At 42.1% G+C, this 16,632-nt stretch overlaps 2 protein-coding genes across 9 annotated transcripts in view; one reads left to right on the top strand and one right to left on the bottom strand.

Moving 5' to 3' along the window:
• Positions 1–3,616, top strand: part of FAN1 (FANCD2 and FANCI associated nuclease 1) — a 40,121-nt gene extending 36,505 nt beyond the window's left edge. For all 4 annotated transcript variants that reach the window (XM_077868961.1, XM_077868953.1, XM_077868945.1 and 1 more), the window contains 2 exons: positions 4–132; positions 3,340–3,616. In XM_077868961.1, coding sequence (XP_077725087.1) covers positions 4–132; positions 3,340–3,477 — 267 coding nt within the window. In that variant the 3' untranslated portion in view covers positions 3,478–3,616. The remainder of the gene's footprint in view (positions 1–3; positions 133–3,339) is intronic.
• A 2,606-nt stretch (positions 3,617–6,222) lies between these two features.
• The window catches only part of MTMR10 (myotubularin related protein 10), a 52,789-nt gene continuing 42,379 nt past the window's right edge, over positions 6,223–16,632 (bottom strand). For all 5 annotated transcript variants that reach the window (XM_077869008.1, XM_077868999.1, XM_077868988.1 and 2 more), the window contains 6 exons: positions 16,451–16,520; positions 15,526–15,596; positions 13,066–13,235; positions 11,608–11,778; positions 8,117–8,299; positions 6,223–7,531 (listed from right to left, as the gene is read on the bottom strand). In XM_077869008.1, coding sequence (XP_077725134.1) covers positions 6,938–7,531; positions 8,117–8,299; positions 11,608–11,778; positions 13,066–13,235; positions 15,526–15,596; positions 16,451–16,520 — 1,259 coding nt within the window. In that variant the 3' untranslated portion in view covers positions 6,223–6,937. The remainder of the gene's footprint in view (positions 7,532–8,116; positions 8,300–11,607; positions 11,779–13,065; positions 13,236–15,525; positions 15,597–16,450; positions 16,521–16,632) is intronic.

Here is a 16,632-nt window from a genome sequence, read left to right as displayed (position 1 = left end):
CAGGATCTTGTTTCCTGCTTGGGCGGTCCTGTCCTCAGTGGTGTGTGCAGGCGCCTGGCTGTGGACTTCCGACACTGCCGAGGTGGCCTCCCGGACCTGGTGGTGTGGAACTCCCAGAGTCATCGTGTTAAGGTCAGCTGCACCAGAAAGGAGAACGCTTTTTCTCTGATAATTGTGTTAGCAATTTAATCAAAGGCTACAACGTAGGCATTTCTTGCATGACTATTAGTAAGATTGAGTCCCTCGAGAGCTATTGGATTGAAGGCCACAGTTCCTTGGTGGCTGTCGGCTGGGACTTCCTCCTCAGCCCCTTACCTGTGGACCTCTCCTGTCCACTGTGCAGCATTCCACTTGACAGCTCATTTCATCAGAGCAGGCAAGTGAGAAGAGCCAGGGTGTGAGCAAGATGGAAGCCAGTCCCTCACAACCTGATCTCAGAAGGGACATTCCTTCACTTTTGCTGTATTCTTCTGTTAGAAGCAAGTCACAGATTCCAGCCCCCATTCCCAGGGAAGGGATCCTTCAGGGTGTGAACAGCAGGAGGCTAAGGTGACTGGGAGCTGTTCTCTAAGCTCCCCGTGAGTGCCTTGTTACCCGCTGTGACCTCAGGGCCACCCTTGCCCGCACCCTGGTCTTACTCTGCTGCCTGTCCCAGGTTGGTTTTTATTATTGGGCTTTGAGATTAAAAACAATTCTGGATACACGTCCTATATCAGATATATTTCATTCCAGGCTGTGGCTTGTCTTTTCATTCTCATAATAGTGTCTTTTGAAGAGCAGAAATTTTAAGTTTTGACCAAGTCCAACTTCTCTGTTCTTTAATGGATCGTGCTTTTGGGTTCATGGGACATCTCGGACTGGAACTGTGGATTTGAATGTTTCTCCTTGAAGTTCTATCCAGTTTGCTTCATATATTTTGAAGCTCTCTGATTAGATATAAAAACCTAAGGGCCTGTCACGTGCACTTGATGAGTTGATTTCTCCATCATTGTGAAGTGACCCTCCTTTATTTCTGGCAGTGTTCTCTACCCGGAAATTGACTGATACCAATAAATAGCCACTCCAGCATTCCTTTGGTTAGTGCTAACAGGATGTATCTTTTTCTAGTCTCTTACTTTTAACTTATTTTGTCTTTATATCTAGTGGGTTTCTTGTAGGTAGCATTATACATGGGTCTGACTTTTTCATTCAGTTTGAAAACCTCTGCCTTTTAATTGGGTATTTGGACCATTTACAATTGATGTAATTATTGATGATTGGCTTTAAAGCTACCATCTTGATACTTGTTTTCTATTTGTCTCAGCTCTCTTGTTCTTTTCTTGCCTTTTTCTACCTTTTTTTATTTTTTTAAAGGATTGCATTTGAACTCTTAGCTGGCTTGTTATCTGTAGCTCTTTGTTGTAAGTGGTTGATCCAGTGTTGACAGTGTAGATCTTAAATGTATTGTCTTTCAAGTGACGTTAGGCCATTCCGTGTTATAGTATAAAGAACAGGAGTATATTTTTATATCTCTTCTCTTGGCCTTTGTACTGTTCACATATTCCTACATGTTATAAACTCTACATTTTTTTGACTTTCTACAGCTGATTACTAAGAATCTTTATATTTATTCACATAGATACAAATTTTTTTCCTCCCCTAGATACAAATTTTTTTCCAAAGATTTATTTATTTTAGGGAGCATGAGCAGGGGGAAGGGCAAAGACAGAGGGGGAGAGAGAATCGTCAGGCCTCTGCTAAGCATGGAGCCCGACACAGGGCTGGATCCCAGGACCCTGAGGTCATGACCTGAGCCAAAATTAAGAGTCAGATGATCAATTGACTGAGCCATTCAGGTGCCCTGGTAGATACAAATTCTTACTACTTGTTATTCCTTCATAAAGATCCAGATTTCCACATGCTGTTATCTTCCTTCTGCTTAAAGAACTTTAACACTTTTTGAAATGGAGGCCTGCTAGTAATGAATTATTTAGGTTCTCTATGTCTTTAGTCTTTATTTCACCTGCTTTTTTTTTTTATGATTTTATTTATTCATGCTAGAGAGAGAGAGAGAGAGAGAGAGAGAGAGGGCAAAGACATAGGCAGAGGGAGAAGCAGGCTCCATGCAGGGAGCCTGACATGGGACTCGATCCTGGGTTTCCAGGACCACGCCCTGGGCTGAAGGCGGCGCTAAACCCCTAAGCCACCTGGGTTGCCCTATTTCATCTGCTTTTGAAAGATATTTTCTCTGAGGAAAGAATTCTATGTTGATAGTTTTTTTCTTTCGGTATACTTTGAAATACTGGTCCAGTTCTCTAGCTTGCATTGTTTTTTAATGATAATTGTGTGGTGTTTCCCTTAAAGCTTTAAAAAATTTTAGCTGCTTTTAGAATATTCCCTTTATCACTGATTATGCAACTCAATTGTTTCTTTATGTAGTGTTCTTTATGTTTCTGTGCTTGGGGTTCATTGAGCTGCTTGGATCTTTGGATTTATAGTTTCTGTCAAATTTGGAAAATCTGGGTAGCTTTTATTGATGTTTTGAAGTTCAGTAATTTGCAGTGAATAAAACTGACACAGTTCCTGCCTTCGTGGAACTGATACATAACAGTTTTATCTTTTGATAAATACCATGAAGAAGAACATAGGAAGGACCCTACTTAGCGGTGTTGCTGGACCTCTCTGAGATGAATTTAAGCTGAGCAAGGACGGGTAAGAAGTCAGACATGTGAAGAACAGGATGTCTTGGGCAGAGGGAATAGCAAGCATATGGAAGGGCCAGCCCTTCAGGGGCACTTGGGTGGCTCAGTTGGTTAGGCGTCTACCTATGGCTCCAGTCATGATCTCAGGGTCCTGGGATCGAGCCCCTCGTCAGGTTCCCTGTTTGCAGAGAGCCTGCTTCTCCGTCTCCTCTGTGCTCGTGCTCTCAAATAAGTAAATAAAAATCTTAAAAATAAAAAAAAATAAAAGAGGAAGAAGAGCCCTTGTTGGAAAGAGGTTAGTCTTTCTCAGGAACTTTGAAGTGGTTGGCAGGGTCAAGATTATAGTTTTGTAGGTCATGGCAAAAGTTCAGATTTAATTGCAAACACAACAAAAAGTAATCGAGTTTTAGGCAGGGGAGCAACAATCTAGTGCTTTAAAACTATTTTCCAACTGTGTTTTGAGAATCAATTTACTAATTCTCTGTGAAGAACTGCCTACTTTCTACAGAATAATTCCCAGTGAATTTCATGTTTATATCTCTGTTATATATAGTAGAGCAGTATCAGTGAAAACTACTATAGTGTACTTGGCTATTCTGTTTCAGTAAGATACTAATAACTTTTTTTGATACTAATAACTTTAAAAATCATATTCCAGCTGGTGGAAGTTAAAGGCCCCAATGATCGCCTTTCACATAAGCAGATGATCTGGTTGGATGAGCTGCAGAAGTTGGGGGCCGAAGTAGAAGTCTGCCACGTGGTTGCAGTTGGAGCAAAGAGCAAAAGCCTTTCCTAACTAAGAGCTGTGGTGTCGGGGTGTCTGGTTGTACTTGGACTGATTTTCAAAAGCATAAAGCATGATTACATTTTTAACTTTGATTTTGCTTTGTCAGTAATAAACAAGATCATCGTTGTACAGTGTGTGCATCATAAAACTTGGTCGTGGTTTAATGTACTCCTTGATTCCACATAGCAGGTAGTGAACTTTCTAGAAGGTCAGAACCTTGGTGGCCATTTTAGGAAATGGATGCATCTATGTTATTAAACTAGACTTGCATAGCAACTGGAAACCATCCAAACAGGATGTTTTGCAGCTTTTGGTCTTTTATAAAAGTTGGCACACCCAATGTTTCCAGTTAAGCATATTGGAGAGACCTGAATTTAAGGTTTTCTATATGCCGATATATGCAGCTGTTTAACTTTCTTGTTTTATGATTATCTAAGGAGGGCATAAACAATTGAAATTCTTTCTCTGGGAATTAAAAAAATATTCTCATCAAGCTCCTTAACTTTTAACCTGCTCTTACTTACTGGGCCTAAATCATTAAAGGAATGAATAGTCTCTTAAAGGTAATGGTCCTTTTTCATCCGTAGCCTCCCTACTGACTGGAGGGGCAATTTTCTGTATAGACAGTGTAATTACAACAGGGCTACTCACAAGAGCCCCAGGACAAGGTAGGAAGGCAGCTAACCAGAATGAGTGGACCAGGAGTCAGGCGGGGACTCCAGCCTCCCCACAGACTAGTTCTGAGAGGTTCTTAGGGAATATTACTCTCCAGCTTGGTCATTTATTGAATGGAAGGACCGTCCATTAATACCCATATGGCCTTAACTGCAGCCAGTTCTGAAGCCACGTCAAAAATGTTACTGCTCATTAGCTGTTGCTTTAGAGCAGGCAAAAAGACTGAATGGATGACACACACATGACTATCGTTGGAAGAAAATGCCTTTGCTTCTTGAATCACTATGTTCCTGTACATGATTTCGTATTGACAACTACAACAATTTCTGTGGAAATTTTATTTAGCAGTCAAAATTTCCTTCACATTCATCACTGTTGAACAGCAAGATCTCTCGTCTTTCCTGCTCATCCTACTTTACTTAACTCAAGTCATAATTTTAGGCACAAAGGTTTTCGTTTTCTCTCAAAATCAAGTTCTAACTACTTGAGGTTACTGCTACGGCAAGCAGGTTTTGTTGAAGGTGTTGACTAATTTTCATCCCCTGTTAGCACAAATTAATATACTTTTCTTAAATAAAGTTAAGACATTTTTGGTTTTAAAACCGTTTCCATCATAAAATAACACACTGTACATCTTTAAGTTCAGTACTAGAAAGTCCCAGGCTGTCTGGTGCCTGTGTGGCATCCTGTGGGCACAGGCTTGTTCGCAGGGCTGTAGGGCCAAAGGGTGTGAAGCGCTTTTCCGTGCAGTGTCCATAACCACACGTAGGACTTCGGTTGCCACCACGTCCTGCCAGCAGAGGTGCCAGGCAGCTTTATAACGGCCAGGACTTAAAACTGTTATAGTTGTTTTTCATATTATGCACGAAAACTGGCACAATAATCATGATAGAACAACTGTCCAGAAAAAATAAAACTAAAAACCGTATTTTACTACATTTGATTATCATACAAAAATATGCACATTTTGTTTTGAAACAGTATTAATAGTACCTAATCTTTTTTAAATTTGTAAATTAAGAAAATTGTTAAGGAGTTGAAATAAATGTGTGAGGAGAGATAATTATAAAGAAATAAATGCTCAACAACCCCTCCAAGCCCAATTTAGAGTAATTTATAATAATAAAAAGGAAGCTTAATCAAAAAGGGAGAATTATTACACTTCTATGGCAGGATATGCTGTGGGATTTTAAGGGGATTGGGACTGGTTTCCAATCAAGGACTATAAAATATTTAATGGCAACAGTGCTATTTACTTATATAAATTGAAAAAGCCCTTATTTTCTAGGCAAAAACATTGGGCTTATCCACAAGACAAATTTCCTAAGACATTTTATAAGAACTTCTGTCCCTTGAGGTCCAGAGACATGAATTCTAAAAAGGCAAGTAATTTGAATAGAAACAGCTATTCATTTCACATAAAGGTGAAAGACTTCTTTGAAAAAACTTGTTTTAGAAAAGATAAACTAGCCACTTCACTATAAATTCTTTTTTTAAAGCTTAAGATGGCAGTTTAACAAACTCTAAGAGCCCAATTTGAACCCCTCCATCCTGTAAACAGGGCCTAGGGTGTGGGCAGGAGTGAGGAGTGGAGGGCAAGGTGCTGAGTGAGGCCTTGGCCTGGGAGCTTCGGCTTGGCCCACACAGCCCTGGCCGGTTCGGGTCCCACCGGCTGACCAAGCACACCCACCCCCCTGTGCTGCTCTGGCTCATGCCACCGGGGAACATTCAAATGGTAGTATTTTGAGAGAAGTACACTTTTCTTTCCCTTCATGGTGACACCTCACCACCAGGAACTTGGTTGGCAGAAGGAGGGCGATGCCTCACAATCCCATCAGTTCTTTCCAATGGGAGGTGCCACCAACAGTGACCCCGCTGCCAATACTGATGGGGGCACCCAGATGCCTCTGGGCGAGACCTCGACTTTCCAGGGTGGGTTCAGCGCCGTCCACACTCACCCCTGCTGCCCTCACACCAACACCCACCTGCCCACAGGCCCACTGTGCCCTCGCTGACCTTCAGATGGGAGGAAATGCACTTTTCGAGACTCCTGGCTCCTGGTATGAAGCTCAGGGGCAGGAGGCCTGTTTTCAATATCCAGCCTTGTAACACTTTGTTGTAAAAACTGGAATTGTGTTTAACTCTGTGTCAGGCTTCAGAGTAACATCAAAGGCACTTCTGTGTTGGCATCATCTATAACAAATGCTTCTAAAGTCAACAGTGCGTATCGTTTTAGTCAACCCTACGATGGTAAAAGCAAACTCGTGATTTTAAAACACAGTGATATACGGTCCTAAACAAAGTGATCTACCATCACTGTCTGCTCAGGGAGCTCAGTCAGAACCGAAGTGACCAGAAACCTGCAGGAATACCCAGGCCTGTGGGGCGTTTCCCAGAATGCCTACTGAACATTAACTTTCTTCCTGTCTGCCTCTGTGCAGTGGTGACCTAGGCTCAGGTAACCCTTACCAGGTGGTAGGGGAAAGTGGCTACAGACAGGATCAATGGCACAGACAAAGCCTGCTCCTCTGCTCATAGGAGTAAGAGTGGGAAGTCTGCCTACAGGTCACCCGAGGCTGAGGCAGCCCTGAGAGGACAGAGAGGTCATGGAAAAGAAGAGGGCTGCCTATCTTTTTGAAAACCTGCGAAGGAAGCAGAATTCAACATGTTTTTAAATATTAGTGCAAATTTCCACTGTTAATCTGACATAGAAAATTCTTAGAGCCTCAAGTGCCTAGGTTAGCAATTGTAAGAGAAGTTTCTGGCTTCCCTCAGCATGTTTAAAAAGTCCATCTCAGTCCTCATTTGCTAGCGTCTCAGTAGATAACCAGATCTTGGCCCCACTTAAAAACTTGCTCAAGGGCGTTCCTGAGATGCTCCGTCTACAGAGGTTGCCCACAGGGCTAAATGGGAAAGCAGACGACAGGAAGTCCGGTGTCCCGGGAGTGGCGTGAGCGCTGACCCGGAAGTACATGCGGCTCTCGTCCGGGCCCGCGTGGCCGGCATCCAGGGACCCGGCCCGGTGCTGCCGCAGCGTCCTGCTGAGCGCGTCCACCTCGTCGGCCAGCAGCGAGAGCTTGTGGAAGGCGGTGATGAAGCCCCCGAGGTGGATCTGGGCCTCAGGCACCCAGCGGAAATAGCACAGTTTCCAGAGCTTCACATGTGTTCCCGAGACATGTGGCAGAATAACGCCATGCAGGTCAGCCGGTTTGGAAAACCATTCTCTAAAATACTGCTCGGCACCATGGTCCTGGCTGGTGGGCGGTGGCGGAGGGTCAGGCTTCGCTTTTAGTATCAATGAATTTCTCCTTGGGACCAAGTCTGGGTCACTGATGATTCCATTCCTTAAGGAACCTGGCATTCCTCTCAGTGTGGAACTGTAGCTTTTCTGTGCAAGAGAGAGGTTGGCATTATTTTTCTGGCGCTGCCCCTTTTGGAAAAACAGGAAAGGTGCAGTGGCAAATAAAAACCTAGGACTATGAAAAAGTGGCTGAACAGCAGCCATCAGGAACATCTTGTTCCTTCCCTGGTAATCCTCATCCCAGTTCTCCTCCACTGGGGTTCCATGGTTTTAGGGACGGACCCTGGCTATTAGTCCTTGCTGCAGGGGGTGGGGAGGTGATACATCCTGTTGGTTAATTTGCTTAAATGCAAATTTCTAAGACTCCTGGGTTAGGAAAAACTATACACCTAGCTCATTCTAGAACGAACAGGCAAGTGGATGGGTTTCAGGAATGCGGCCTCCTAGGCTCAGAGTTGCTATCTGCTAAATCCTAGATGCTGAGAGGCTTTGTAGGCCTCAAAGTCGGGGCATGGTCAATTTCAGTTATAAAAGGAATGATCCCTCAAAATCTGCATGGGCAGTGTCGTCAGAAGTGACTTGGCTCTTAATACTCGGTGTTCTGAAAATACGCTTTCTGTTAGGTGTGAGCAAATACCAGGTTTTAATTGTCAGTGCATTTTTGTGACTTACCTTTGTCCGTTTGAAAGATTTCACAGAACCATTCTGGATGCAGGGCGTGCTCTTTCCAATGTACAAGGGGTTATGGAAAAGAGTGCGATCCTTTGCTGTAAACTGAAGAGACCAGTCCCAAACTGAGGGAAATTTTAAACCCTTTTCGTCACCCAACTGGATATTTTTGCTGATAGCAAATTCCTGCAAAGTAAAATATTTGGATATCTATGAAAAGATGCCAAATAAAAGATTTTCCCACATATATTCCTTTTTTGTGACAAACCCTTCATCACTACCTAAGCTGAATTTTCTGGACTGGAGCAACTTGAGCCCCCCGAGAGAGCAGCATGTTTTGCTTTGAGAGAAGAGACGTTCTTGGCACCTCAGATAAGAGGGACATCTCACACGTAGTATGAGCGAGCAGAGGGCACTTTCTTCTGGAAGCTGAGGAAGCTGGGCCCTCCGAGCAATGAGTATGTTATTAGAAGTGAAACTTCACAAAAATGATACCATAGAGTCTTAAGCATGTTGCAGTAGCTTTGGTACTTGTAGCAGTTTACTTTTTGAGTGCACCATCCTGCACTTTACACGAGTACCTGCTGGGGATAAAACTCTGTTGAGTGGATGTGCGAGATAGTCTCTGGAAGGAAATTACTACTGTCTGTGTGACTGTTTTTCTAAATGGACAGCTACCCGTCGCTTTCCAGTGGCCTTCAAAATCTGAACCACAGCCTAGAAGCAGGGAGGAGGGAATCCACCTCTCCCTGCAGTCCTAAAGTTTGGCCAAGGCCACAAAGACCATGCAGTGGCTGGGCCTCCTGCTCCCCGCAGCCCACCTCCAGCCTGCTCCGGGCTCACATGACCTGGTGACCCAGTGGCATGACACTGTGGGGTGACAGCCCACCACTTCTGTGTGGAGGAGGTGAGGATCATCTCAAACAATGCAACTGCACTTAGTCAGGTGGAGAAAGGACCCTTGGGGACACTTGGGTGGTTCAGTGGTTGAGCGTCTGCCTTTGGCTCAGGGCGTGATCACGGGGATCCTGGGACTGAATCCCCGGATCAGGCTCCCTGCAAGGAGCCTGCTTCTCCCTCTGCCTCCCTCTGTGTCTCTGCCTCCCTCTGTGTCTCTCATGAATAAATAAATAAAATCTTAAAAAAAAAAAAAGGCTGAAATCTAGTAAAACATAAACCCCAACCTGCTTTAATGGCCCTTAGGAAAATATATAGAAATCAGTTGTCTTTTCTTTTTAATGTGAAAACTAAAAATATCTCCAAGGAAGGAAATTAGATTTTCCATAAACAGTACCTGACTGTGAGCATCTAAGGCGGCCTCAGAATGGAAAAAAAAAAAAGGCAATGTCTTTGTGGAAGCGACTGAGAACAGTGGGGTCGTGCTAAAAATCAGGACCTTAAGTCAACAGACAGTTTCCCAGGGAGGGCAGAGGCGGTGCTCCCGGCCTCCAGTCTGGCTATTGCATAAATCATAAATCTGAAGCACTGAGGGAGGGAAGGATCCATGTTAGGACTTGCCAGAAAAAGCTTCTGAAAAACGTCCAGTTAAAAAAATACCGCACTGGAGCACAGACCAGGGAAAACAGATGATATACTTTAAAAAAATATTTAACTTCTATTCCTGCATAGAAATCTATTTGTAAACCTATGTCGGCATATCCAGAATCCAGCCGAGAAGGAGGGGGAGGAGAGAGTGCATCCAGGGGGCCAGCTCGTGCTCCACAGAGACCTCCCGCAGCACCCACCCGAGGTACTGTGGTCACTGGCACCTCCAGACCGACATACTGGCATTTTACATCTCATGCTTTGTGTCTAACAAGGCTATTGGATTTCCTCGCCTTGTGAACATTTTGAAGGCTCCAGTGGTGTATGTGTGTGTGTGTGTGTGTGTGTGTGTGCATGGGTGTGCTCTCAGGGCAGTGAAAAGACAGGCAAAAACCACCACATGCAGCCCAGCCCGCAGCACAGTGAGAGGTACCAAACTGATGATGGTCCGTGAACGAGAAATGAAAAGGAGCATCTCAGAGACTATTTAGTTTAGGAACAAACAGGTGCCCACACCTCCAGAGCCCAAGCCCAGAATTGTCAGTGCAGGACTGAGATAGGTCACGTTCTTCTAGGGAAGCAGAGAAATTATTTTATGAAGATCTCTCTCCCGAACTCTCCAATCCGAAATAAATACCCTATGACAGTGTTGCACTTCTCTCACCCTGAGCCCCTGGAGAGAAGCAGGCAAGACCTGTTCTACCTCCCTCTCCTGCCTGCTCCCTCTCATAACCAAGCCCCCAGATCCCCTCTCCTTTGCTTTGGGAGGTTCCTCATTGATAAAGTCATCTCCTTAGATGTCCAGTGCACTTTGTCTTTCACATCCACATCCAGAATAATTCATTTCTTTAGGAAATAGTGAAACATAATGCTTCACAGTTTACAAAATGTTTTCAATTCACAGAATGAGTCCAAAAGTAGTACTGTTAGTTTGGTGGATCCGTTTTTACAGATGGGGAAACTGGGCTCACCATTCTTCCAACCCTGGGCAGGATTCACATTATATCAGGCCATATCGCCTGGATGAGGGCCTTACTGCCAAGGCTAAGGACCCCACAGCTCACCGTGAAGGCAAACCTCTTAGAAAGTCTTCCTAGAGGCCCACAGGAGCCGCTCTTGTTTCTCCAATGATTGCTGCAGCATTTATCTGCTATTCTCATTGTTGGTTTAAATGTGGGCGAGCCAGCCAGAACCTGTGGTTTCGGAAGGCTGTACCAACGGCAATCAGAAGTTAGTCTCAAGTTTGGCTTGAGACTCTCCTTAGTTATGATTCTTCCTTCTAGATCATTGAATTGTGACTAGAAATGGATAATCCTACCCCAAAGGGACTGCTGTGTGACAGGTGGGACATTATCTGGCAGTCCAGCACCCACTGAGAATCTCAGCCTAGCACCATGACTACCCTTGCTCTCTGACAGTCCTTCTCCACAGGACCCTTGAAGAAAATAATCTCGCTTTGCTCAACTTTTTTTCTAAGAAATAAAAGTCCTCTAGCAGGACATTTTCAATTACCCATCCAGACACCCCAAATGTGAAAACACATTTAATGTGGTTAAAATAATTTATATCTTTAAAAACTGGTTAATTTTTTTTGTTATGTATCATGTTTTCTTTTTTTTTTTAAATAGGTCCACACCCAATAAGGGGCCTGAACTCATGACCCTGAGATTAAGTTGTGTGCTCTACCCACTCAGCCAGGTGTCCCTAAAAACTGGTGTATTATTGTGAACAATGTGCATTAGAGAAACATACCTAAAATACTCATAAAAATGAAACAGGGTCCTAGTTTTTATATGTCTTTAAATAATTCATTCAGAAATTGCAGCTTAAAATGGTAGCTAAGACAGTTTTAATTTACATATTTTAACTATGCAGCCAACTGTACTTCACTTCTATTTCCATAAAGCTGCACGAGGCAGAGAAGTCACTGTTGCCACCATCCTACTTACTGTGCTTTGTTTCACCCGCTGGTGAGGGGAGTTGAACAGGAAGGTGCCGAACAGGGAAATGCGGGTGCTGTCGTACAGCACTGCCAAGTATGTCTCTGAGAACTCGAAGGCCGCTGGGTACTGTTCTAGCAGCTGCCACGTGGCATCCAAGAACAGCAAAAATAAAGGAGACTGGCAGACACAAATGGAAAATGGGATTATTTAATGTTGTCCTTTGGTTATTCCCATTTATTTCCAAATTTAGGGCTCATGTTAAGATTACTAAGAAAACATTTCAGCCTAAAACACTTGGCTCTGAAGCTGAGCCAAGGATATGTGGACAGGTCACCATGGCTTCTGTTAAAGCTTAGAAGTATGTTCAACTGCCATTAACATCACAGCCCTCATTTGCCTAAGAAGCATGTATGTTGAAACGGCAAAGTAAACAGGCAGGTGTCACTATATGAATGGGGGACACTAAAATATGTGATTAAATCTATGTTGGAAATAATTCTTTAGAACACTGAAAAAAAGAAAAAAACACCCCAAACCAGAAAACAATTTATGTGATTTGCTTTTGGTAGACTGTGCAGGCTTGACATCTGGGAAAACAACTCCGTTTCAGAAACCAGTTGTCATTAGATCCACGTGGTGGACCCCCAAGTACAGCAGCTGATGACAACTATTCTATCTTGGCGTCCCAGCAATTTAAAAGTGAAGTAGTCGGGATCCCTGGGTGGCGCAGCGGTTTGGCGCCTGCCTTTGGCCCAGGGCGCGATCCCGGAGACCCGGGATCGAATCCCACATCGGGTTCCCGGTGCATGGAGCCTGCTTCTCCCTCTGCCTGTGTCTCTGCCTCTCTCTCTGTCTCTGTGTGTGACTATCATAAATAAATAAAAAATAAATAAATAAATAAAAGTGAAGTAGTCACAACTGAGATTTTCTCAGATGGTGCAGTTTGTTGTTAAACCGGAGACCCCACGAGTTGGACTGTGCTCTCTGCAACAAGTACATCTGTGAGATGCCTATAGGCTGTTCCCAGTTTACCTCTGCACCCAAGGCAGACACTATGCCCAAAGCTGTTATGAAGGTGTTCTTCTCCAACTTTCCATTCTTACACACGTGCCCCATTTTAAGAAAACATGGTATTCCAAAACTGATTTTTCAAAATTCCTAATGTGCTTGTTATCTGCTTTGCAGAAGAAATACAGCATTTTTTCAAAGTACTTTTCAACTTGAAGAAATGCAACAGACAATTTTTTGGAATTTTTACCTATATACTTATAATAATCTTCATAAGTATATCAATTTGGAGGCTAATCCATCATTAGTTTTGGACTAAGGAATGCTAAGAGGTACCAAATGCAATATTTAAAAAGCCTCTTCATCTCTTTAGACAGAACACCTCTTCACAAGATGACATAGATTTTATCTTGTGCACACTTAAATGACTCACAATGAGCATTACAATTCTGTTACCTCTTTCTCAGATCTCTTTAAGTGGTTGCATCTGTCTAGGAACTGATATCCAGCCATGACCCACTCCTTCTGGATCAGACTCTGAAATCCCGTAATTGTCCTAAAATGGGGATCCAGCATCACTTGAACAAGAGAAGCTACAATACAGCTCAAGTCTCTTCCCTCCTCCTCTGTCAAGAAAATGGAAAGAAAATGACTATTATATGGAAAAATGCTGAGAGAAAGGGAAGAAAAGATACAGTAGTTAATACAGTACTCTCTACCTAAGCTGCCTTCAAAATAATCTATGTTGGGAAAGTTCACTGGATTCCGGCAACTTTAAATTATAGACTTACAGATCAAGTAGTGTTTTGTGGGGGATAATCTTTCATATATGAATATTTTGCAGGTAATAAAGCACAGCCCTCACACTTTATATTTCAGTGGTTTGTGGTGGAAATCTTTCAAGAGTCCATTCTGCTTCCTAAGAATATTAAATATAATGTAATCTTTCCACTGGCAATTCCACATGGTGACTAAGAAGTGAATGAACGGACAATGAATTGTCCACTGTCCTCCAAAAAGGTGGCAGACATTTTCATTCCCTCTTTTACAGCTGGTGTCCTTTTCCATAATGCCAGTAATATCCTGGTATCAAAGCCAGCCAAAGAAATCAGGAAAAAAGTCCACCAGTATCCCTTATAATTAAGACTAGAATCATCAACAAAATAGGAGCAAATCAGCTTATCTCATGAATACAAGAATTTATTCTAGGAAAGCAAGGTAGGCTTAACATCTGACAATCAACTAAAGTAACATTTCATATAAATAAATGATAGAAATAACTTAACTCATCAGATAGATAAAAATCATCTGTGTGATAAAAATCCAAAATTCAATATATTTTGTCAAACTGAATTTAAATAAAAAAAAAATCCAAAGTTCATTCTGGATGTAAACTCTCAGCAAACTAAGAATACAGAAGGGTACTTCAACCTGATAAGAGGAATCTATGAAAATCTGCAACCAATATCATTCTTTAACAATGGTAACTCCTATAACTGAGCAATTCCACATCTAAGTATCTACCCACAAAAAAATATGTACATATGTCCTCATGGAGACTTTTATATGAACATTCACAGCAGCGTAATTCATAATAGCCACAGAATGGAAGACACCCAATGTCCATCAAGAGGTAAATGTATAAATAAAATGTCGTATTTACAAAAGAATACTATTTAGAAATGAAAAAGAAACGGCTGATACATGCTACATGAATGAACCTCAAAAACATGCATGTTAAATGAACGAAGCAGGAGGCAATAGATCACATATTACATGACTCTGTTTATGAGACATCCAGAATGAGCAAATCTACAGAAACAGAAAGTAGATTAGTGATTGTCTGGGGTTGGGACACAAGTAATCTTTCTGGTGTGATAAAAATTCTCTCCAACTGGACTCTGAACTCTGTGTTCTGTATATTGACTAAAATTACTGATTTCCACACTCAGAATGGGTGAATTTTATAATATGTAAATCATACCTCAATAAACTGTTTCAAAAACACGTTCTAAAGAAAAGTGTTAGTAAAACACAGGCTCACTATCTAAGCCTTTTGTATTATAACAAATGCATCAAGACATGTGCTAGGTAGGATTTTGCAAGGTAGGGTGAGAACACCCACTGGTTGAGAGGAGAGATTACTGGGTTGCTGGACTCTGCATGCACTTGTGAATTAAATAACTCTGACTGCATCAGTTAAGGATTACTTAAAATAGTGCATTACTATTCTTCTTCTCCCCCCTAAAAGTTGTAAATATCTTTACTTTGTTAAAGTCAGTTAAATTTGACAGTAAAAATTTTTGTAAGCTTTAGTACCATAACATATTCATAAACTATGCAATGTGAATATATCATAAAATAAGGTAGTTCATGGTTTATGAAGCTTTGTCCGTAAGCTTAAAAATTCTCTTAGCTGTAAAGTTATTATTTCACATTCAACTATCCTTTGCTTAACTGAAACATTTTTATATGGCACTTTACTCCTCCTTAACATTAGACAAAATTCACATTATTGGCTACTCAGTTTAGTCAATTTCTTGACACCAAGCTCTTTCTTTAGAGTCCAATTTAGCAGGATCCAGAGGCATTTAAACTAAAATTTGTATGAATTTGAAATGTAGCAAAATTAGAGCAAGAGGATGCTCTGCCAAGATGAACACTTTCTATGACTCCAATAGTAACTGTGACACCCTCATGCTATAGGAGGGAAGACTTAACACAGAGCAGGAAACTGGACTCCTTTCTAATCTTCTACCTGCAGTTGCTGTGCCACTGTTCTCCTCTACCTATGTGTGGAATCTGTAGTGGGTCTGGTGGTGCTGTCATAAGAGACAGCTAGGGATAATGTGATTTACTTGCATCAAGTCACCAAGCTGACTGGCAAGGTGACCAGTGTTTTCAGTAATGAATTACCTTGTAGCACTACAGACAGATGCCGGCTTTCTAGAATGTACACAAGTTCTGCTGAATGTTTAAGGAATGCCCTGAAAAGACAAAGGGAAAAATACTGTTAAAAATCAGACTTCTATAAATATTCCTTTAAAAGTACTTGAAGTCAGGGCACCTGGGTGGTTCATTGGTGGAACGTCTGTCTGCCTTTGGCTCTGGTCAAGATCCCGGGGTCCTGGGATCAAGTTCTGCATTGGGCTCCCCAGAGGGAGCCTGCTTCTCCCTCCACCTGTGTGTGTGTGTGTGTGTGTGTGTGTGTGTGTGTGTGTGTGTCTCTCTCTCTCTGTGTCTCTCAGGAATAAATAAAAAATCTTAAAAAAAAAAAAAGTACTTGAAGTCAAACACATCTAATCTTTCCCTATATTCTTAATGGTCTTTATGAATTTCATTAGTATTTACATGATTCAGAGTACATTTTGATTTTTATATCAAGGAAATTAACCCTTTTATAAAAGGGGGGTTGATTTACATAACATTCTTGAAATCACAAAATACAGAGATGGAGACAAGATCAGCAGCTGCCAAGGGACAGGGATGGGAACACAACTCTGAAGGGGCAGCATGAAGGGCTTTGTGGTGATGGAGTTCTATATCAGGACTGTGGTGGTAGCTGCACAGACCTATATGTGCAATAAAAATGCAGAGAAACACACACACACACACACACACACACACACACACACACGAAAACATGTATAAATGGGTGAAATCTAAATAAGGCCTATATATTGCACCACTTGGTTTTGAGACAGTATTCTGGTTAGGGAAAATGCTACCACTTGGGGAAAGCTGGGTGAGGAGTACATGGAGCGCTCTAATGTTTTTGTACCTCTTGTGAGTCTGTACTTATTTCAAAAAAAAAAAAAAGGGGGAAAGTGTTTGTACAAACCTTACATATTCTAACCACCGAGTATTTTCCAGTGAAGATAACCATTTTTCTTCAGTTTCTTCAAAAGGCTCTGCAATAAATATGGCAATTATATATACACACACACAAACATATGTATACACACATTTAGGCTTTTTAAACAATTTTACATGATCAATAAGAGTTAAGTGATACACGTCACA

This window comes from Canis aureus, chromosome 2 (genome assembly GCF_053574225.1).
Source record: "Canis aureus isolate CA01 chromosome 2, VMU_Caureus_v.1.0, whole genome shotgun sequence".
In the NCBI taxonomy this organism is placed as follows: Eukaryota; Metazoa; Chordata; class Mammalia; order Carnivora; family Canidae; genus Canis; species Canis aureus.
The sequence above is the reverse complement of the archived record's forward strand: the minus strand, read 5'-3'. Positions and strand labels throughout refer to the sequence as shown.